The 25,098-nt window shown below is 36.9% G+C and overlaps 1 protein-coding gene across 5 annotated transcripts in view; it reads right to left on the bottom strand.

Annotated features, from left to right (window-relative positions):
• Positions 1-25,098, bottom strand: part of enah (ENAH actin regulator) — a 138,378-nt gene that overhangs the window by 77,754 nt on the left and 35,526 nt on the right. Inside the window, exon 1 of one of the 5 annotated variants that reach the window (XM_052095377.1) lies at positions 20,720-20,853. The exons of 1 other annotated variant lie outside the window; for it this stretch is intronic. In XM_052095377.1, coding sequence (XP_051951337.1) covers positions 20,720-20,733 — 14 coding nt within the window. In that variant the 5' untranslated portion in view covers positions 20,734-20,853. Of the gene's footprint in view, positions 1-13,240; positions 13,587-20,719; positions 20,854-25,098 lie in introns of those variants that run through there. 3 more of the 5 variants (XM_052095375.1, XM_052095379.1, XM_052095380.1) reach the window with 3 other exon arrangements.

Raw genomic sequence — 25,098 nt, 5'->3', positions numbered from 1 at the left:
TCTTTTTGCAGCTCAGCAGACAACGGTGCGGTGGTGGTCTGTTTATTTATTTATTTATTTTATTTTTATATTTTATTTCGAACAATAAGACATACATATAACATGACATATAACAATGGCAGTAAGAAGCATTTGATTTTTAACAACATGATCAGTCAAATGCTCGAAAAGGAATGGGAAGAAGTCAAACTTATTTAAACCCACCCCGATCTGTTATAGTAAAAGGAAAAACAAGAACGAAAAAACACTAAAAAAAGAAAAGAAAAAAAAAAATAGAAAAAGAAAACACCGCGTATCTTAATTACACACCATATTACCTCAGGTAAATAATTTGAATACTATCAACAATCCGAAAACCTGCACTGCCAATAAATACAAGAATACATCTGTAAGTAATACCCGCAATGATAATCAGAATACCGACAAGAAAAATAACAAGCCATATGAATACATGAGTACAACGATTTAAGCCCCACACTCCTTGTACTGTGACAAGACCTTCTGTTTATAGAATTCTTTAAACTGGTGAATACATTGACAATGTTTAAGTTCAACCCCCAAGCTATTCCATAATTTAACCCCGCATACCGACACACTAAAACTTCTCCTGGTGGTTTTGACCAAAGGTATAAAAAAGTTCCCATAGCTCCTCAAACTGTACGACTGCTCACTCTGTGTGAATAAGTTTTGTATATTAGCAGGTAATGAGTTATGAAATGCTTTAAATAAGAGTTGTACCGTGTTAAATTTGACAAGGTCCTGTATTTTTAATAACTTTGATTTGAGAAAAAGTGGATTTGTATGTTCGAGATATTCCGCCTTGTGTATGGTACGTATAGCCCTTTTTTGTAAGATAAGTAATGACTGTAAGGAGTTATTATAATTATTCCCCCATACTTCAACACAGTAAGTTAAATACGGTAGAATCAGGGAACAATACAGGGTACGGAGTGTATTGTAGTCAAGGAGATGTTTGGCTTTATTTATTATTGCAAGACTTTTGGAGACTTTAGTTTTTTTGTGTCTGATGTGAGTTTTCCAAGTTAGTTTATTATCTATTGTAACTCCTAACATTTTTATTTCAGAAACATTTTCAGTTTGTATCCCATCTCTCTCAATCATCTTTTCGGTATTTTTTATATAATTGCCAAATAAGATGGCTTTAGTTTTGTTAAAGTTTAAAGATAATTTATTAATATCCATCCATTTTTTTATATACCTTAGTTCAGTATTTAAAACATTAATAACCTTATCCAAATTGTCATCACTGTAGAAAATGTTGGTGTCATCAGCAAATAAAACACACTTAAGTAATTTAGAAACACTGAATATGTCATTGATGTACAAGTTTGTTGAGTGTTGATTTCACACTACATTGTTACCTAGTTGATGAGACAATGCTGGAAAGTAAATAAAGTCCATCTTTTGCTCTCCATGACAATGAGCTTATAGCTAACTAACTAACAACGTAGCTACTTTCATTGCTTGTCAGCAGAGTGGAAGCTAATGTGTAAACATGTATTCACCAAACTGTTTTATTCAGGATTTGCAGTTTGATACCCACATGAACTGAACAATTCCAGTTGTTGCATTTACAAAATATAATTTTTAAATGTCTGGTTTTCCACCGTTGAAAGTTTCCCCTGAACTTGTATAGCAGAATAAGATGTGACACCACTGCCGCTGTTTATCTCTTGACTCGGCAGGTGTAAATCCTTCTTGTTTTACAACCAGCACCTAATTGACCGGCAGTATAAAAATAATCAGCATTTGATTGATCCTAAACAGTAGGGATGCACCAATTTATTAGCCAAACATCAGGCAGGCAGCAGCCCCTCCATGGTCCTTTCCCATTTGTGATTTTCTTGGCGGTGAGTGGTGATGAACAAAAGACTAAGCTACCAGTGCCTCGACTTTACAGCTAATTAGCCAAAAGCCAAATATAGCTAACTTGTGTCTTGCTAACATGCATGACTCATGAGCTACAAGCTAATGTAATAAGTTAGCTAAAGTTTAGCTAAGGCAATATATTATGGCCATACAGGCTAATGTACTGTACTTAATGGAGACAATACAGGTGAATACAGTAAAAATGTATGTCTAATAACATCATCACAATCGCCACATTGATATGCAAATTATGCATTAACTAAAATTAAAATGCGCACATTTGCATACATTGAAGTGTCATCTATTCCAATAAAACCAAAATAATTCAAACGATTTATTGCCTTGTGCAAAATAAACAAATTATTAGTGAAACTATGGCCCTCTCCTTGGTGCAGTCATTTATTCTAAATATATACTTGAAACTAGTAGCATAGAAAACATGCACATTTTGGCATAGTTTCCTTTGATGTTGCCTGCTCTTGTGATAAACCTATACTAAACAAGACCATGGTCTCTGTGTGAACTGATTATTATATAGACATCTGCTGAGTATGAACCAATTGCGTGAGTGTGAGGAGTCAGAGTTGTGATAATCTATATAACATTTGTTTTAAAACATTTTTTTTAAATAATTATGAGAAGTGTCATTTTTTTCCACTTGAGACCCTGCCCCCAAAATGTCTGTGCACGTCCCTGTCAGCAATTGACTGATACCGAACATACAGTACTGATCTTTTTTTTAGCTATTTATTGTATTTTTATTTATTCTTTATTTTCTCAGTGTTCATTTCAAGAATTTGTTGACAATGTATAATAATAATGTAAAATATTCTTTGATAAAAAATGTTTAAAAAAGCAGCATTTGGAGTACCTTTGCAGTCATATCAGTGTAGAATCCAAATAGTAAAGGTCTGTTTTTATTCCAGCTCAAAATTAGCTATATCAGCTACCATATCGTTAATCAGTGAATTTCCCCCCTCTAAAATCGGTATAGGTCTCAAAAATCCCATATCGGTCAGCTCTACTTATAAGTGACTGATGTGGAGTTCTACATCAGCAGCAAATCCGTGCACCATAGAGATAGTTCTCCTCGTGTGAAGCCCACAGGAGATTCGACCATTACAAAGCAATTGCAATTGCTAAGCTAAATATATGATAATCTAATCAGCAGAAATATACGGTAGACACAAATATTTGGGTAAATACATTTTTTTGAGAATTAGCTAGTAATTTGAAGCAGATTATAATTTTTTTGTATTTTACCCAACACCGTTTATGGAACTGCCTCTTCTGTGAAGGACACAGTACATGCAATGCAGCCTCACAATTTTTCACAGGAGCATGCCTCTAAGATGCCTTACAAAATGCTGCTAATGGAGGTTTTGGAACGGAGCAGTCCTCTATGACATATGTTGACAGTGCAACATGGACAAAAGTTATCTTGGCTTATGAATTGCTTAGACCGTTTATGTCAATGTATAATAATACAGTTACCCCGAAGGGTTGACATGAATCATGCATGTTGTGCAGGGCAACTGAAGACACTCTCACACTTATTTTGTTTACACAGCTCAAATTGTCTAACACTGTAACTCTCACAAGCTAAGTCATGTCACAAATCCACTGAGACTCTGGCCTCAGGACAAGAGAGATCTAATGCAATCTTGCACAGAGACCAAGGGATTTCTGAGGTATTGTCAAGATCTTGTGCAAAGACAAGCAAAAAAAGAAAAACCTCTACCAACTCAGCCAGAGTACTCAGTTAAAGTCCAAACATTTTTTTGACCAATTAAGTTTTGACTTTTCAATTACATTTCAAGTTATTTGTCAATACTGGATAATGATTTTTAAAAGAATTTAAATTCAGGCTAATTTGCTAATGAATCATAAGAACCAATTTGTGAATTGAATTAATTGCAAAGAATAGAAGAAATAAGAAATTATTAAAGAAAAAAAAAACACTTTTAAATAATAATAAATTATAATACTAATAATGATTAATATTATACAATAATATATTTCTATAATAATTTCTTAACATTATTATTATTATTATTATTATTGCAATAATGTAATATTCAAGTTGAATCGGTTTAAAAAAAAAAAAAAAAAGTTTGATGAAAAGTGAACTGACCCTTTCACAAATTGGACAAAAAATTGTGATGCTTTCCCCACCCCATCGGTTTCACGGTTTTATTTATTTCGTTAGTTTGGGTCTTTTTAGAGGACTCAAGTGTGAACCCCCTTTCTAGAACAGTATTTCTGGTCAGCAGTATAGCATGGGCAAAACATGGTTGTATTTTGTTTATAAAGGAATGTTCCGGGTTCAATACATGTTAAACTAAATCGACAGCATTTATGGCATAATGTTGATTATCACAAAATTAAATTGACTCATTCCTCCTTTTCGTTAAAAACAAAATACAACTAAGCAAAAATCTAGGTTACAGTGATGTTGTCCAATTTTTGAAGGATTTAAAACACAGACAGGTGAAGCTTATAATTTTATATAAGCACTTGAATTAATTCTGTTAAAACTTGAGTATTATTTGAGCTGTAAAGTTGTTTAAATTGTAATTTTTACAGTTGTTTTAAGGTTTGTTGACATTACATTGTCATGGTAACAAAGATGTAAAATTGGCTATAACTTTTATTTAAAATCATGTTAACACACATATTCTTTAGGCCTTGTGGCTATACTTTTGAAAAAGTGAGTATTTTAACGTAAAAATAAATAAATACCCATTGTCTTCCATTGTAATGGAATAGAAATATATATATATTTTTTTTAATAATCGCAATTTGATTTATTTATCCAAATCGTTCAGCCGTACTGTGGTGACATTTTTGCATGTCGTTCATTACACATTTTGCAGCAGTTTTGCGATTAATTATCCAATGTGTGTAAGCTGAAAGAGAGTAAAATGCTCTCCCAAACAAATGTTTTTTAAAGTAAATGCTCTATCGATCAAATCAACAAAACCTACCTCCCTACCCTAAACCTAACCGATAGTGGATTAAAAACCAAATGAGAGATGAAAAACAGTCAATGTTTGAAGGTTAATGCTGTATCGAGTTTTAAACAAATGAAAGTGACCTCCTTGTCCTAAATCTTAAACCTAACAGGTAATGCCATAAAATGCCAATGTGCAATGGCGCTTCTATGACACTTTCGGATCACGTGTAGACTCATGTGCTCTTCAGGACTCAGGTACCCCTGAGTGCAAATTGAGTAGAACAAAACACAGATATAATGCAGTAAATCGTTAAGGCTGAAAGGCTAGGAAATGTGACCTCTAAACAATTCTGCCAGAGAAACAAAAGAGCATGGAAACAAGGGATACCATTTAGCCATCTTTGACACTCATGTTTGCCTAGCTAGTGAAGAGCACACTCATTTGGGTAGTGGGTCTATTCAGTGAGAAAAAGGGGTGTTTTCATGGATAAAAGTGTGGTATTTCTGATTGAGGGTGGAACGGTAAGAGAAAGACAAGGGAAAAACTTTGAAACTAAGAGGGGACCAATATAGTGATACAAAACCAACCACATCTATAGAACTCACAGGACAGTTCTTTAAGATACATTGTAGAATTCCATACCAGTAAGAAAAAGAAACAAAAAACAGTTTGACAGTACTATATAATAAATAAGAATGAATGTAAGTAACGTGATGTCAGGCCATGGGTGGGGAGCATGAGCTTCAACATGTTTTAATAAGTTCACTTGATGTCTGAAATGGACAGTTGCTAAAGGCGGTAAAACCTAACTGGGATCATTAATAAAATAAGATGAGACAACAGTATTTGCCTTTGCCATATCTACCTGCTTTAGCCTGGCCAAGCTGGTGTTTAGCTGGTTGGCGAGCTGGTCTTCCATCCTTTCCATCTGACAAGTGCCTATAAGTCCTCTAAAACCAGTGTTACAGACTAGCCTATACAGTTTGTCCAGGCTGGGAGACCATCTAACCACCTTGGGCTGGTTTAAATTTTCTCAGTAGAGATATTGGACAAATTTATATATGAACACCACACATTTTAATTGGTAATAAATTAATGGAAAAATATACAAATAAAATAATAGCAAGGCTATAGATAAGCTCTCCATTTGAAAGATTCTACAAATCCCTTTTAGGGCTACAGACCCCTAAAATAACACTTCCTCTGCTTTTTACCTTCTCAACTAGCCACAGGTGCGTGAGAGAGAGCAGACAGGAGCTATTTTTAACCCTGTACTCCTGTAACAGAGATGGCTCAGGCTGGGAACTGGCTGCTCACAGGGAGCTCGAGGGCCCACAGCATGGTGTAGGTGTTGCAGGGAGCTCGAAATAGGCTCTGAATTCCACTGTATACCATCTCACAGCCACAAGGAGAAATCATTATACAATGACTAATAACTGAAACCCTGATCGCTTTGTCTCAGAGAGCGATAATGATTAAGGTTGAAAGGCAAACAGATACAATTGGTTGAATAATTTCTAAGATTTAATTACAAGTGTTTATGAGCTAGAGCTTTTGAATGGAAATGCGCACTTTCCATGAATGCAGTACACGCTGGTGAGCAATGACATTAAGCATTTGAGCGACAAATCCCTCTAAATATTTCAGTATATGTCTGATAAACTATTATCTAAAATAAAATGAACATAGGATGAAAAGCAGATTGTTTTAACCGCATCAAACATCTAATCACCACCTTAAAATGGTGATTTAGGCCTGTCCCACCACAGACATCTTACTCTTCTCAACTATATCCAACAAATGAATCATAAAACATCATAATTTTGACATTAATTGTAACCCTGTTTTCTTGCAACCCTTTAATTTTGAGGCTCCTTGCATAGTTTTTGCAAGAAAATTGAAATAAAATAAATAAAGTTACAGTAGGCAGAACAGGTGAGACTTTCAGATTTCTAAACATTGCTCTTCCAGTATGGCTATATAGAAACATTTGGAGAGGGAAGGGCACCCTGTCCAACTCGGTATATGAAGCAGCACATCAACTAAATCAGCACTCATATCTGCTTTCCTGTGCATTTCATTCCCTCCATTTGGAGGTGGATATTTTTCATTATGTATTCCATAACTATCCGTGATACAATCTTTATGCCTGTCCATAAAACATAGCTATGGTATCACAGAGAACAATTTCAGATGTTACAATCATTTTCTTGCATTGTAATGCCTTCCCAATCAAACGATTTTAGACTCTTTAGTAAACATGCACTAGTATCGAGAGAGACACATCCTCATAAGTCACTATCTCTCGTTGCTGTTTTTTTTCTCCACTCTCTTTTTGGTCTTTTTATAGGCTGAGGAATTAAAGCATCACCTTAGCAACACTGTGTACGTGGGTGGGTTTTATGTGTAGCTCCTACATAATACTGGGGGAAAGATTCTGTATGAATAGGAAAAAAGAAAAAGAATCATTCACACTTCTTGAAAAAAACTCTTATATTATTAAACTAGTTTTGGGGTCACCTGACCATGTTTGGAAGCTTTTCTTGGGGGAGTTCACCTAAGATGTGTTTTAGAGTTAAAAAACTACTAGACGAAGCACAACACAATGGAACCGAATGCAGGAATCTCGAGATAGATTTTTAAAAGTTTACATTTTTTATTTGTTACACATTCTTAAAAACAACGATAATGGTGGGACAATAAATTTTTTTAAAAAAGCAATGGCCATAGATGTCTGTCACCGTGTGTATGGCTATATTGGCAGTGATTTAAAGGAGTTGAATTGGAAGACAAAGACTTGTTAGCTGGTTTAAACTGGTCTCACAGCCTCGCCAACCAGGTGCTCAGCTTGTTTAGTTGGCCCGACAAGCTGAAATGTGGCCCAAACCCCATTAAGGCAGCCAACAAATCAGTCTAACCAGACAGGGAGTCATAGCTGGGACTATTAGGGCAGTGATTGCCCCTCTAGTAATCAAATAGTCGGTTATTGGATGACTAGTCTACCATAGTGACGGATCCCTACAGGTAACTTCTCCAAGTCTGCCCCTTTGTATCTGCTGGATTTGATGAAACGATCTCTAAGCAGAGTCTGCATTGTGTCAGCTATGATAACAACTAAATGGACTTAAAGCATCTCAAACAAAAGCCTGTGCATTAATGCCTCAATCATGTGTTCAATTTTCACCTGGGCATCCTATGATGTGAGGATTATGCAGCAATCGGCAGGGACTGCATCCTTCCACAGTTGAGATGTAGAGTCCCTGAGCTGCCAACACCTCAACTCCTCCACAGAAATTGCAAAAAAAAAAAAAAAAAAAAAACTGCCTTAAAAATACACTCCACTCACAAACCATGAGTCACGCAGAACACCCGTTCTGGTGGATGCCGGTGCAGATTCATTCATGCTATGCTATACAGGACAATAGGAGACATCATCACTGTATAAACAGCACTGGTGACATCCTCTGCATGGGCAGCTATTTGTGAGACGAGTCTGCTTTTAAGCCACTGGCAAGGGGACAAGAACACACTTAAAAGGAGCCTGGAGTTACAGAGCAATAATTCCATTGTAATTATGACTTGTTTCCACTAAGACATTTATGTCAGAAGGCACAAAGATAAAAGGGATAGCAAGAACTTTGTGGACATTGCGGGAAATTAGTGTTTTGAGTGATTGTTTGTTTGTTTATATGTCAGAGTTCACAGACTTTTGCGGTCATTTATGATTACTGAATAAGTATTTCTGAATTAATTTAGAGATTGATGTGTGGATTTCCATTTGTATGTCAGGCAACAATCTTTTTAATTGCAAAATCATTACACTTAGTGAACACACATCTCCAGTGAGTACCTCAACAGACAGACTGATGTTATGTTATCTTGCAGGCAAATGTCTCCTTAAAGAAGCACTTAAAAAGTTAGTTATCAATATATAGCTGATGAAATATTGTAGACTAGAACAAAACTATATATACACTATAAAAACATCTTCATAACATTTTAAAGACTCCTTATCCCATGACTTTTTCCAGGCCTGAAAATTAAAATTCTATCTGCCATCTGCTATATTTATCAAAGTGGAACGTGTACAATCCATACAGTTATAATATGCAGACATAAGGCATTATATAAAGCCGAAGAAAAATATTAAAATTCTTAAACTGACAATAATTAGTGTGACCTCTGACAGTCTCATGAAAACCTTAACCTCTCTTTTACACAATAAACCCCCATAATTTGAGTGTGTCTCAAGCAGCTCCCTAGGTCATGAATCAGTATATCATGAACATAAATTCGGGCAGTGCGGAATGTCTATCAGGAGAACCGAGCGGGCCGGTGGTTCAGCCGCGAAACGTGCCGAGTGGGCCGCAATAAGCAGCAATGAGTCGTTGTGTTATGCAGAACGGACCACAAAACGGCGCCGCGATATGCAGAAAAGGATAACCGTTCACAAAATAAATATGTTTATACCTTGTTTATATTTTCACGGGAGTTTGGCCCAAGCCTCTGCAGACTGTGCACATCAGAGTGCTTGAGAAGTGGTTTATCTTCACACGCTCTCAAAAGAGCTGCTCATGCTCGGAGTTCAACTGAATGATACAGCATGCAGGTAAAGACAAGGCTGAATCCAGCTTCTTAACTGCTTTTTATATAGTAAAAGGGCCTTGTGCTTCGACACTACACAACTCTATCACTGGTCAGTGAAAATGTTAATATTTACTTGCCAGTGACTAATAACAGTAGTTTTTTGGCCGCATAGTGCGAAATTTACTCGCATACGAGTGTGATTTACTCGCAATGTAGAGGGCTGGATTAGGACAGTCCTAGAAATAGACAAAATAAAGTGTCTGTTACACTTCAGAAATGTTTTGCACATCTGATTTGCTGTTATTAAACTGTATCATGTTTATCAGCATTTACTTCAGCCATATTTCTCTCCAGATATCGATATCGGACATTGAAAAACCCATAGCATTCGACTAAAAATCCTTTGTCCAATAAAATGCTGTCTAGAATGAGAACGTCCCTGCCCCTTATACTACGTGCAACTAAGCCTGCAACGACTAGCAATAGCAACTAGCAAATCATGGTTCATGCCTACAACATAGCAGTTGGCTATTTTTGTTTCTTTTAAAAAGGGACAAGACAACCAATATTTCCCATCCCAACTTCCTGTTTCCGCATTAAATGTCAACACAGGAAAAAACTTCACTAAATTTCATGGGGGTTTAAAAGTAAAAAAAAAAAAAATATATATAGACGTTATTATACCAGGAACTCATCCTCATATCACTTACAAAGAAAAGGAACAATCCATGTTATGAACACTTTGTAGTTATTAAAAAAATATAAACACTGGCGGCCAACAGTTTGGAATAATGTACAGATTTTGCTATTATGGAAAGAAATTGGTACTGTTTTCAATAATGTGACATTCAACGGATCACAATGTATAGTCAGGAAAGATTATTATTACAATTTGAAAAAAATTATAATAATAATTCCAGAACTTCTTAAACTACAAAGCGTTCTCATCAAAAAATCCTCCACATGCAGCAATGACAGCTTTGCAGATCCTTGGCATTCTTGCTGTCAGTTTGTCCAGATACTCAGGTGACATTTCACCCCACACTTCCTGTAGGCCTTGCCATGGATGTGGCTGTCTTGTCGGGCACTCCCACGCACTTTACAGTCTAGCTGATCCCACAAAAGCTCAATGGGTTTAAGTTGTACATCTGGCCATCCACAAATCTTTCTGTCCTTGTTAGAGCCAGTTGTTCTTTGTCTTTGAAGACTGTACTGTACACCTTTATATGAAATCTTCATATTTTTGGGCAATTTCAAGCATCGCATAGCCTTCATTCCTAAAAACAATGATTGACTGATGAGTTTCTAGAGAAACCTGTTTATTTTTTGCCATTTTTGACCTAATATTGACCATAAGACATGCCAGTCTATTGCATACTGTGGCAACTCAAAAACAAAGACAATGTTAAGCTTTATTTAACAAACCAAATAGCTTTCAACTGTGTTTGGTATTATGCAAGTGATTTTCTAGAAACAAATTAGCAATTTAGCATGATTACTCTAGGATAAGGTGTTGGATTGATGGCTGCTGAAAATGGGGCCTGTCTAGATTTGATCAAAAATGACTTTAAAACAGTGATGGTGATGTTTTTTTTACATCAGTAATGTCCTGACAATAATTTGTGATCAGATGAATGCCACTTTGATGAATTAAATTAGCGATTTACTTCCAAAACTGCAAAATCTGCACAATCTTCTAAACTTTTGGCTGCATATTAGTCAATGGAAATTACTAAAAGTTGTTCCTGTAAACAAACACATTGGCTAACCATCATGTCTCGTGAACAACTCAGAAAGTCTAACTAATAAGAACAAGCAGTTCTTCTCATTCAGATAAAAAAAACAACCAGCCTTCTCATTCAGATAAAACAACACCCTACACCTCAGGAATGACATGACAAACTGAGGCACACCAAAGAGTAGGTCTGACGATCATACGGTGTTACCAATGTAATTTACTGAAACCCCACAATTATTACAAAGTGTTAGGGTGTCAAGAAAGTGGCAGGTGAGTGCTGACAAATGCCTGGTTTTTCCTCCAAGCACTTTACGTGAGAAACCACTGAGGTGCCATTCACAACCAAAGAACACACACTGACTTCTCACATCAGCCACAAAACCATGTCTTCTGTATGCACGGAGGTTCCCCTTAAGAACATTGTAAGTGATACTTGTTAGTCATGGCTGCAAGTGGCCGCACGGTTAATGAAAACAGCCCATTCATGGTGACTACATGGGGAAACACCTTTCCTTGAAGACGTAAAGCACTATTATAAAGTAGAAAATGCACACTAACATGTGAATTGAGACTAATGGGGCATTTTGGGGGTTTTCAACTGTGGATAGTATCTGGTACTTTTTAGTATCACCTGGGCCGAGGTTCCAAGCGAGCCGATACTAAATGTGACGTCAAAACCCTGCAGATCACTGAATGGTCAGAGAGAATCGTCACTACCAGCGTCACTGGATTTGTGACACGGGACATCAACCCACTAGTTTTAAAGTTATCAACAGCGATAGCAGTATCATTTGTTCAAGTGACTTTCGAATTGTAAAAATAAATGGCTGTACGCAAAAACACGCTGTGGTTAATAAATGAGGTGCAGACGTTCCTCTCGTTAGCAATGAAAGAAACGATGCAAAACGAAAAAGTCTTTCAGGAAGTGTCTTAACTGTTGGCCGCACACGGCTATCACGAGACCTAACAACAGTGTAGGGAAAAGTACAAAAAAACTTAAGTGACTACAGAACAATCAAGGCCCACAACAGCTGGAGTGGTTCAAACAGAAGAAATTGGAAGTGGTTTGACCAAATGGACGCCATCTATGGAAAAAGACCGATATGAGCAAAGGGAGGGAGAGTGCCCTGGACTCTGCCACAGCGTTGTTGGAGTCCACGATGGAGGATGGTACATTTTGTTATATTAACTCTATATTTAGTTGACCAGCTACTGGAAAGCTTGCTTGTAAAACAACCAGGCCAATTTAACGGTTACACTTGTGTAAAATCACCATGCAACAACTGCTTTATACAGCACAATGAGCTAGTAGCTAAAAGCTAGCAGTCAGGTTATTGTTTATGGTCAGTAATGTTTGTCACGTTTAAGATGATGTCATTGTATTGGAGATGACGCAACTATGACGATCAGCCTGTAAATCACACCCACGTTGAGGCAGCACTAAACTGCAGTGGAAAAGCAAGCTCAGAAAAGTAAAGTCAAACCATAACGTGTAGTGGAAAAGTGCCATAACATGCTTTACAATGGTATCAGATATAGCAGAATAAATGTGTGAATAAATACATTTTAGCTTCACAAATTGTCACTGACTTTTAATTTGGTCTGTCGGGCAACATTTGCATATTGGGATAAACTACCCATCAATATTTGATGACTGAACTTGCTGTACACAAACATTGGTGGCTTGCCTAATGCTTTTATAGGCCAATTTGTGCATCTTCCATCCATTCCACAGGGAGCTATTAGAGCAAATTAAATTTACTGTAATTTAACAGAAAACATTTTCCTCCACCATACTTCCTAGAGCAGCTCACATCCTCCATAATTACGACAGAGCACGGCTTTGTTAAACCTATAATCTCAAACATTAAGAGCCAATGATGTAGTAGAAATTAAAACAACATGAACCTAAACTGCAATTACTCAGCCCTTGTGCAATGTGTTTTGCCATTCTACAGCTACATAAAAGATGCACCAAATCAGATGCTTGTATTCCAGTATGCAACAGTTGCTTATATCTGAATGCTCTGCCCAGAGCATCCACAACACAATCCCTGTGCGTACATACCGGTGGACTTCCATTTTTGTAGACAAGACGCATCTTTCATTCAATATGAAGCCCCACACCTTGCACTGTGCTGCAGACTGGAGCTGCATGCTTCCCCCGGCTCCAGCGTCAATGCTGCCGATTCGATCCTGATCACACTTGCCTATTCATTGCGTTCCTCCTGTTTCTGAATGCATCGGTGATTCATTCTTTAGGAGACGGGTGCAAGTCAGCAGTGTTCTCCATGCCACTCGCGTACACAATCCTGCTTTTTCACAGTGCTGGACGGTAACCTGGCAACAGGCATGTAAGCGCTCACAGTTGTTAAAAGAGATCACGTTTGGGAAGATTAAATTGCTACGCTGTTAATACTGCTCAACTGAGCAGGCTTTTTCCCGCCCTGCCTCTCTCTCTCTTCCTCACTCTCTCTTTCCCACCCCCACCCTTCTCTTTTTATTCCGTGCAACTCTGTTTCAATTGTGATTTATCTTTACTTGCTAAGCTTTGTTTTGAAGCAGCATGTGCGGTCAGTCAGCTGTGCAGACTTTGGTAAACATAATTTAAAATGAATAATATGCAGAGCACTAAATAATTAGCCTATTGGTTGAAAGAGGTGGTACCTCTCTGATACAGAATTAAAGAGGCAGAATATACTTCATATTTTTATGACATATTATGTAACTCATTCAAACTGAAACAGAAAAAGGAAGCCAAACTAAAAAAAATATACAAACAATGGTAAAATAATTTACTTGTGAATTGTATTTTGGATTTCACTTGAAAGCCACAATATAGAGTACTGACTATTTCTCCCATTAATTTTTCTACAAGTGGTCAATCTCCTCTTCTTTATACTGTTCAGCTCACTTCCTTTCTAACAACTTATAAAACTATTAGTTCAGCAATCAATCTACACAACGTTGCTTTGTGCTGCACTGTTCCGCAATTGGAACAGCCCAGCTTGTTCATTAAAATAAAACTCGGAAACATTCACATGTGACAGATGCACTCTGTGATCATGTTGTTTTGTGGACGGCATAGAAAAGCCAGATCCCGTGGTTTGCAAATGTCTGGCCTGTCTCCATGTGAACAGATGGGGGTGAGTGACAGGTCAGGTACAGGATAAGGGCCTTGTTTTTTTGAGGGAGGGGTTCACTATGCAGACGCCCGATCAGAATGTGCAGACACGTTCCAAGCATCCAGCCTGTAAACTTTACAATTAATCAGTTAAGCGTTGACAAGGGCAGCACCGGTCAAGGACCCATCCAAATCAAGTCACTGAAGGGGGGCAAGTTGACAGCAAGATGAATCAATAACATTTTTGGTGCTCAGATACACACACACACACACACACACACACACACACACACACACACACACACACACACACACGTATATTTGCTGGGAATCATATTAGAAAATGTTACAAAATATTGTCCTGGATTTTAAAACTCACTCAAAATATATACTGAAAATACATATTTGATGCTTGTTCAGTGTAGTTAATTGACTCATGGTTTGGAACACAGAAGTAAACTGATTCAGGGTACAACTTCCATAGACCACAAGAAATATTTTTATTCCCAGTTGGTCCAACGGCAAATCACAAGAGGCAAAAAAAAGAGAGGTGGACTGCGGCAGTCAGATTTACAGTCATTCCCTTAGAAGCTGTATTTGAAACCCCATTGCCGCAGTGTCAACCATTTAGCAATTAATGTAAGTGTAAGATAACACATTTTCGTTACATTTACATGACTCAATAATTAAAAAAATATCAAATGTATTTTAGAATAATTTTTGCTAGCCATAACTGGCTATACACAAATAATAGACAAAGACACACATTGAAAAGTGATTTCAGCATTTCTTGTCCAGTACAATACTTAATTAAAATATAGTTATTATTTGTTGTATGATATAAAAATAAATAAGTAAATAAAACAACAATATCTCGTAAATAGCCAGGGTTTGAATCCTACTCAGCCCTTCTTATTTTCATTGCATCTAGGAAGCATGATTAAATTAAATGTCAAATAGATTCTTTTCAGTTGAAATGGCTTATATATTTTAATTGTGTGGTTTTCCTCAATTAAAATTAATTTAATTGAAAATCTATTTTCTGAGTGCTTTCTGCAAAAAAAAAAAAAAAAAAAAGTTAATTTCTCTTTTTTCATTTCATTGATGGAAAATGGACAACCAGGATTTTCAGCATACGAGTCTTGTATCACACTCTAGGGAATGTGCAAGTCAAGCACATTAACAACAGACTCGCAGGGATCAATTTGCTACTCTGGATCTGAGAGCTGTACACTACCAATGACAGCAAACGCAGACCTTCAGAGTCTCACTTGGACCAGAGTTGGCATGCAACCTCTCAGACTTGTCACACACTGAGAGCGCCACCTGGAAGCACCAGGTTCCCATGAGTGGGTGGTGCAGTGGGGTCAGACTGAGAGTGTGAAACCTAGAGCAACACATGGTGCATGGGAGGATGCATGCGACACCTCTGCATATAAACCACAAGTCCACGGGAGGTCTGGTGCTGCCATTTCAGGCTTCATGCCTCTGCAGGTGGTAAAACAGCCACAGAACCAGTCTGGGCTTGCCCCTTCAAGATTATTTCTGAAAACCAATTGTTTCATAGAAACACAATTCTATGAACATTCCATCAGTGCTAGAATTGATTTAAAGTTATATATGAATATTTGAAATAATAACAAAAATATATTTTCCAGCATCAGGCCGAATGGTCTAAGCACAGTGAGGAACAGTTTCAGGAGCATTTCCACTAGAAAATGGTTCAAATATAATTACAAACAGTTCCTGGCCTGGATTTCTCTCAGGTAAAGGAACAGTGCTGGTGAAATGCCTGCAGGGATGTGGTGACTAAAGATTGGATTGTCTGGGCAAGTGACCATTCTAATCGTGATTTTGCAGTACCACGATAGAAAAAGAAACCATAATCATGACAATGCAGGGTTTTACTGCATTGAAAATTTTTGCCAGCCACCAAATAATTTACAATTCTTCTTTTTTCCGATGTATTGTTATTAATGCATTTTTACATCCCTAATTGTTACCCAAAATGCTTCAAGTACTCAGTTGAAGTGCAAAAATATGAGAATTACTTTATGCAAGCACACTTTGCAGCCCCTAGCAACAACCACCCAATATGCTGCTATAATCTAACACATGTCACTGTAGAGAGACAAACAGACTGAGTGACTGCAAGGGTCTGGCTCCAAGCAGGATATCATACAACACTCAAACTACCTCAATGTCACATTAAAAGACATTTTCAATCAATTCAAGGTTAAAAAACATCAGAGTTCTGATTTTGCCAATGCAAAAAAACATTTTTAAAACCATTAGCCAAAAAGAAAGAGAACAAAAAAACATAAAAACATAACATTACTGTGTAGGCATCGACTTCTATTTCAGTGAACGCAGCAGAATTCAAACTCAATTGTGAAAAAACAGTACAAATTACAGCAGTAGACACCATGAATCATCCCAGGTGGAGAGGAAATGGCTCATCTTCACTTTAACTAAATGACCCCAAAATAGTGCTGAAAGCAGTATTTCTTTATGACCTAAACAGTCACCAACTCCTACAGCCAACACCCAAAAACATTAGATGAAAAGGCACCAACAAGTATGGTGACAACTGACTGGTGAATGGTAGGAAGTCATGTTAGCTTACAGTTCAATCCTTATTCTGTATATTTTTTTTGTAAATTTTTTACTAGGGATGTTAATCAAAAGAAATGAAACTATTCTGGTTAAGCTTCTGACTCCTTATTGACAGTTAATGATTCTTTAAATCATTTTGAGGAAGAAAAAATTAACAATACTTGGAAAACAATTCTAATAGCATTCACAGCCTATAATGCTTGTTGTCAGAAATTCTTAAATGTAAATGTTATGAAAAATGTAAATACATTTTCTTTAATTTCTTTAACCGATTTTGAATAAGAAATGGTTTTCAATTCCCAACCCTAATTTTCACTTTATCACTTTAAAAAAATGGAGGAATGAAGACGGTGCCCTTCAAATGTGAAAAGGGTTGCAGAAAGCCATAGGGCCCCTGTGCTCTCAGAAGCAGAAAAATCCCCATATCAGGGCCCTATAACATCCTCGGAATAACAAAAGGAGGGTGGCAACAATAAACTGAACAAATTCACCCATTCCTCCTCAACACACAGGTTTAATCGTGTGTAAAAGGGCGATGACATCTGCAACCTTATAATAATATGACGGGTCAAGGGTTGAGACATTAACTGAGGTAGCATTACAGAGGGTTGGGATACTAAATACACCATGGGGTAGAGAGAGACCAGATCAGTGCAATTAGGATCAACAAGGCAATGCTGATCATCTACTGCATCACACGCACACACACCTCCAGGTTACTTTATTCAACAAACACTTAAATCAGCTCAGCAAATTTTAAAGACTGTAAAGGCCAGATGCATGCTCGGTCATGTAATGTCATCATAGTGTATTGTAAATCACAGATAATAGATATTTCTTGTTAGAATAAAATAAAATGCAGCTGAATTCTGTTATGTAATGTATCACAAAACAAAGAAGGAATCCCTTAAACACAGTATGCATTAATTTAAGCACATACACAATTTTACTTTCTATTTTTATTGATTTATTTTGGATTTTTCTACCCTTTTCTCCCTAATTTGGAATGCCCAATTTCAAAGTCCTCGTGGTGGAGTAGTGACTCAATCCGGGTTGTGGAGGATGAATCTCAATTGCTTGTGCATCTGAGACCGTCAGTCTGCGCATCTCATCACGTAGCTTGTTGAGCGCAATACAGTGGAGACAGAGCGTGTGGAGGCTTAATGCTATTCCCACACACAACTCACCACGCGCCTCACCGAGAGCGAAAACCACTTTATAGCGACCACGAGGAGGTTACCACATGTGACTCTAACCTCCCTAGCAACCGGGCCAATTTGGTTGCTTAGGAGACCTGGCTGGAGTCACTCAGCACACCCTGGATTCAAACTCGCGACTCCAAGGGTGGTAGTCAGCATCTACTCTCGCTAAGCTACCCAGGCCCCCATTTGACTTCTTTTATGTTGTTGAATCAAATTCTCAAACATCTGTATCTGGAACTATCAGTCAAATATAAAAAAAATTCTACAGTATAGTATCAATGTGAATTATGATTTTCTCATAACGTTGGAATAAAATCATCAACAATTAAAATCATATTAAGTTTAAAAAAAGATTTTGTTTTACAACACACTACAAATTCTGCAATCAATGCATGACAATTCATGTCAATGATTAAAAGCATATGGTGCTAATTTGCAGCTGTAATGTAGAAGCCACAAGCTTAAAAAAGTGTGTCTGAATACTGAACTAAAAAGACATTTAAAAAAAGAGCCGTATCTCATACTCAACATTAATTTCTTATTTTTGTGTTACTAAAATAAACAACAGACAAAAAGTTTATGGGAATGAGCTCATTATTTTGGCAAATGAAAATATAAAGCCTTGAAAGACTTGACTTATAGAAACCACTTTGACACGGGTGTCAAGCATGGACATCGAAAACAAGTCAAGTTAGGTGAGAAAGTCAAAAGAGAGTATGACAATACATATTCATACACATATACATTCACATATTTAGGTACAGAAGAATGGCACATTAATGAGAAAAGGAATTAAATGTTTTTAACATTGACAGAAAATAAACGGTGCATGACTACACCACAAAAGCTAATTTATATAGACACTGAGGGAAAAAAAAAAAAAAAAAGACAGTGAGTTGCTAATTTATTGTGGAGTACAGTTTGGCAAAAAACATCAAAACACAGCTGGATGAAAAACAGGCTGTATGAGGGGGATAAGTACATCAGAATGGCAATTAAAAACTACTGATTCATTACACCTGTGAGCACAAATAAACCCATACATTATATGATACAGACAGAACAACAAACATCTTGAGTCAAGTGAAGTGCTGTAACATTGTAGTGTCACTGGTTAATACTGCTTTTCCCGATCATTGCCATAGTTTACACAACTATAAGGACATACGTTCGCAAACGCGAAGTGTGAAAAGGGTTGTGGACAAGAGGGAGAAAACAATGCTAATTGCAAATAATAAAATGCAACTAAGCATATACAGTAATTTTGCATAGTTAGGACAGCAAAATAACTAAGCTTCTCCACCTTAAAAAGGAGAAACACTTCCAATATACCGTTAAGGTCAGAAATTTACATACACTTAGGTTGAAGTAATTAAAACTCATTAACCACTCATATTAGCAAACCATAGTTTTGGCAAGTCGTTAAGGACATTTAATTTGTGCATGACACAAGTAATTTTTCCAACAATTGTTCACAGACAGATTTTCACTTTAATTGCCTATATCACAATTCCAGTGGGTCAGAAGTTTACATTCAAGTTAACTGTGCCTTTAAGCAGCTTGGAAAATTACAGAAAATTATGTCAAGCCTTAAGGCAATTAGCCAATTAGCTTCTGATAGGCTAACAGGCTACTTGGAGTAAATTGGAGGTGTACCTGTGGATGTATTTAAGGCGTACCTTAAAACTCAGTGCCTCTTTGCTTGACATCATAGCTTAAATAAATCTAAATAAAATTTTTAAAAAATGTGGACCTCAGCAAATCTGGTTCATCCTTGGGAGCCATATCCAAATGTCTGATGGTACCACATTCATCTGTATAAACAATAGTACGCAAGTTTAAACACCATGGGACCATGCAGCCATCATACCGATCAGTGAAATCAAAGGTCGAGCTCTATGACAATTTTGGAACAAATTAATCTGTCGCTTGGTAGAAGCTATAGCCAAATTTGGTAGATAACAACATGGACAAGTTGCTTAAGATGCTATCATGCTCAAATACCATTAACAACACTACTAGGCTTCATATAAAAAAAAAAAAAGTTACAGATTTGATATTGTGTTGGGTCATCGCTTGAATTCCAATGTAAATATGGGCTCTGATTCAAAACCACCATACTACATTGTCTTTACTGTTACTGTATGACTACTGTAAGTTCGTCACACATTGTTAAATACCAAAGAAAACCGTTAAATCTTATCAATATCCCATATCAAAAGCTAAAAAAATATATTTGCTTTACGACTTTCTATGGGTTCAAATTGCAGTCAGTCACAAAAGCCATTCATCCTAATTCTATCATAAGATGGTTCAAACAGATTAATATTTATTTGCTGTTGTGGCAACACCAAGCCACTTTATTATAAGCTATAACCCAAGCAACATAAGCCAGAAGCTACAGTTGACGGTTGTCTATTTTTACTCTACTTCGGAGAACACCAAGATTAGCTATCAAGAAAGATATCAAGCCATGATTACTTTACCATATGCACACGATACAGAAATATCTATAGAAATATCAGAATCTAATTCATTTAAAAGAAATTATCTCTACAAGCCCACTAGCACCTATTGGGTGTAGTTGACCACTGTGCAGACTTACACATCATGTGTCATTTCTGTGTCTTCCAAAACTCTACCCGCTAGAAGTCAGTCTAATCCTGTCCTCCTCCAGAATTCCAGTGTCCTCCAAGTCTGAGGTGTCCTGTTAGCTGTCAGCCGTCTGACAGATCTGTGGGACTCAGAGATGACTCTGGGACAATCTGGCTTTGCTGTTAGGACCCCTCCCTCAGGGCTAAATTGGTCAGACTGGGCAGTCCCCTCAAGAATGTCCCCTTGTCCCAAAATAGACCTGCTGACTGAAGGGTGTCATGAGCTCACTTGGGTTTTTTCTCTCTTGCCTCTCATTTGTTTCTCAAATGGAGCAGTAGAGCAGCGAGAGTTCATTTATTGCCAGTTAAATTACATCCAGATGGATGATATAGTAGATAAGCCTAAAAGGCATGACTGATGAATGGTGGTTCAAATACTTATATGAATGGCACGAGCAGGGCTACAGATAAAAACTTTTCACTGAAAGAGTTGTCCACTGAAAACAATCATACACTGCAAAAAAATTAAAAATACATTCTTACAGGTTTTGTCTAGTCAAAATTGTGTAAGGTAACATGAATTTAAGTAAAAACAATTATATTAACCATGTGCCAAACAGTTTTTACTTGTTTTAAACATAAATCTCATTACTTTATTAGATGTATTAAAATGAATAAATATTATAATTTATTAAAAAAGGTATCTATCTCTATATCTATCTATCTATACACACACACACACACACACACACACACACACACACCACTTGACTGAAATTTAAAAAAACAAAAAAACAACAGGGAATCTTTTGATCTGAAGGTATATGCTTAAGTGTTTGAAATTAATCTTGTAGACAAAAATATAATTGTGCCACCATATTAATTTATTTCATTATAAAACAAAAATTTAATTAAAAAAAAATAATAATTTTGAAATTGATGACTTGGACCAAATAATAAAGAAAACCAGCCAATAAAACATAGATGGGAACTCCTTCAATACTTTTTAAAAAGCATCCCAGGGTGATACCTCAAGAAGATGGTTGAGAAAATGTCAAGAGTACATGTCTGCAAATTCTAGCCAAAGGGTGAATACTTTGAAGATGCTAAAATATAAACACAGTTTTTAATTATTTCTTAAAACAATGTGAACATTGTGAAAATAAAAATTGTCCAATGAGATTCATGATATTAATGAAAGCATACTGTAATATTTGGTGAGAAACAAACTGAAATCTTATGTATTATTTAGAAAAAATGTTCACTGACCGTTGATGATCTGTGCGTGTTCATAGTTCACCCAGTGCCCTCGCAACATTGGGGCAAAAAGCCATCAAGCAAAAACTTTTTTTTTATCTAAAAACAGGTCCTCCACAGTCAGTGACAACAGACACAATACAACTGCACACAAAACAGAATTTACTAAACATGTCTGAAGAGTTTGTATAAAAAAAATTATGCATTTCTATGCCCAGGCTTCTATGCCCAGGTTCTCGGAAAGAGTTACATGAAACATTGAGTAGGCTACAGGCAGCCATAGTCACACCATGTCCTAAACTGATGGCAAACAACAATGCAGTATAAAAAGGTATATTTTCTATGGTTAGAGTTTTTGTCCTAACCAGCAGTGATGAGTGACGGTACATTCTATCAATCGCTTGTTTTCTATTTTCAGCATCGCGTTGGTAATTCCATCCGCTGTGAACTGGCACTGGTCCAAAAAAATAAGGCTATTTCTCAATTAACCTTATCTTATGCTTTTATAACAATCATGCTTTTCAAACAATAATTTATTAGACTTCTGAATTATACTTTTGCATTCTTTGAAGCTTGGAGTGGTAGTCACCATAAACTGCCATTGCATGACATCATTGAGCACAATTTTTATTTATTTTTTTACAAAAATTCGCCCTGTGTGTTAAAAACAAGAAATAAAGTAATATAGGTTTACAACAACAGATGGGGACAGTAAACAATGACTGCATTTTAATTTTTGGGTGAACTATCCCTTTAAACCATTTGCAAGAAATTTCTCAACAAGAAAAACAATATAAAAAGTGATAATGAAGTAAGATTATTCCTGGAAAACAAGTGCTGGTTTAAGGAATGCAATCTTCTGTTCACATTTAAAACAATATTTCTAAACCAATAGAATTCTGCCACCCTTTGCTGACCCATCATAACAGGTCTTGGTCAAAGTAACAGACTCTCTGTGCTCCTTTGAAATTACCCTGGTGTCACCTCAGCTTGTTCAAAGCAGTGAAGAACAAGAGGCTAAAGACTCTGACCTCAACCCTTCAGGCCTCGTTCCACACTGGTAAGCAACCTCAATGCATGTTGCCGTGATGTAATCGGCAAACAAGGAGTTAGTCCTTTGGTCTGAGAAGTCTTTTCTAATGTTACCATGGAGAAGAGGACTGCGGTGAAATCATATCCTTGCAAGAGCGGATGGGCCACCAAAACCAAACTGCAAGTCTGAATGAGCTGGGATCCAAACAGAGGACCATTATTAAACGGATTTCTTAAAATATACAGTGGATATAAAAAGTCTACACACCCCTGTTAAAACAACAGGTTTTAGTTTTATAAAATATTAAACAAAGATAAATCATATCAGAATTTTTGCACCTTTAAAAAAAAAATAAAAAGATACATTTGATACATTTCAGAAAAAACTAAAAGTTAGAATAACCAAACTGCATAAGTGTGCACATCCCTGAACTAATACTTAGTTGAAGCACCCTTTGATTTTATTACAGCACTCAGTCTGTTTGGATAAGAGTCTAATTAGCTTAGCACATCTTGACTTGGGAATATTTTCCTACTATTCTTTGCAAAAACATTCCAGATCTGTCAAATTGTGAGAGCATCTCCTGCACATGGACCTCTTCATGTCCCCCCACAGATTTTCTATAGGATTCAGGTCTGGGCTCTGGCTGGGCTATTCCAAAACATTAATCTCTTTTTGCAAAAGTCCTTCTTTTGTTGATTTGGATGTGCTTTGGATCATAATCTTGCTGAAAGGTGAAAGATCTCTTCATTTTCAGCTTTCGAGCAGACGCCAGAAGGTTCTGTGCCCAAATTGATATTTTAATTGATATTAATGATTCCCTTCACTAAAGCCCCAGTTCAAGCTGAAGAAAAGCAGCCCCAAAGCATGATGCTGTCACCACCATGCTTCACTGTGGGTATGGTGTTCTTTTGCTGATGTGCTGCGTTGTTTTTGCGAAAAAAGTACCTGTTACAATTTTGGCCAAAAAGTTCAATCTTGGTCTCAGACCATAACACATTTTTCCACATGGTTTTGGGAGACTGGATAAGTTTTGGTCTTGCCACCCTGTCCCATAGCCCAGAGAGATGAACACGGGAGATAACTGTCACATGTAGGGAGCAACCAGTACTTGCCAGAAAGAGCCGCAGCTCCTTTAATGTTTCTGTAGGCCTCTTGTCAGCCTCCCTGACCAGTTTTCTCTTTGTCTTATCAATTTTGGAGGGATGTCCTGTTCTTGATAATGTCACTGTTGTGCCATACTTTCTCCAGTTGTTGATGACTGTCTTCACTGTGTTCCATGGTATATCTAATGCCTAGGAAATAAATTTGTAGCCCTCAACTGAGCGATAACTTTCAACGATGAGATCCCGTTGAAGCTTTGTAAGCTCTTTGTGGCCCATGGCTCTTGCAGTAGCATGCAACCAAGATGATGTCAGAACAATCCTACAAGTAGTAGACAGGTGTGTACTATTTCACATGAGCTTGATGATTGGTTGATTCTGAACACAGTCACAACCCAATTATAAAAGGGTGTGCACACTTATGTAGATAAGTTATTATTCTCTGAAATGTGTCACTTTGGTTTTCAGTGGCATTGCATTGGCTGTCATTTTTACATTAAAACATGATTTATCTTATTTTCATTTTTTACATGACAAAAACCTGCTGTTTTAACAGGGGTGTGTAGACTTTTTATATCCACTATAGACAGTCCTGTGTCTCTCTCAGCTAAACTTTCATCCTGGCAACTTGTTGAAATTATCTCTATGGAGACTTGGCTCCATCCATTCTCTGAAGAGATGGGACTGATGGACTTTGAGGATTAGAAATAGAAGGGAACAAAATCTGGGCTTTGGTCAAAATATTCAGAAAGGGAGCCAAACCAGATTCTCCACTTCTGGTTTGGAACACTTGAAGGTTTTTGCAGTGTTTCAGAGTAAATTTATTTGGGTTAAATCCCATAGGAGCAACCAGATTCTTGTCTATTGACCGCATTGAGGGTCTGCTTGTCATTATTGAAGAGTTAAGGAGTAACACATTAATCAAAGCAAGCATACAGTCTGGCAGAGTTGGATTTTAACTAAAATAAGAGAATGCTGCGGCAGGGAGTGTTTGGTA

Source organism: Xyrauchen texanus, chromosome 28 (genome assembly GCF_025860055.1).
Source record: "Xyrauchen texanus isolate HMW12.3.18 chromosome 28, RBS_HiC_50CHRs, whole genome shotgun sequence".
NCBI lineage: Eukaryota > Metazoa > Chordata > Actinopteri > Cypriniformes > Catostomidae > Xyrauchen > Xyrauchen texanus.
Note: the sequence above shows the minus strand (reverse complement) of the source record. Positions and strands in the feature narration are given on the sequence as shown.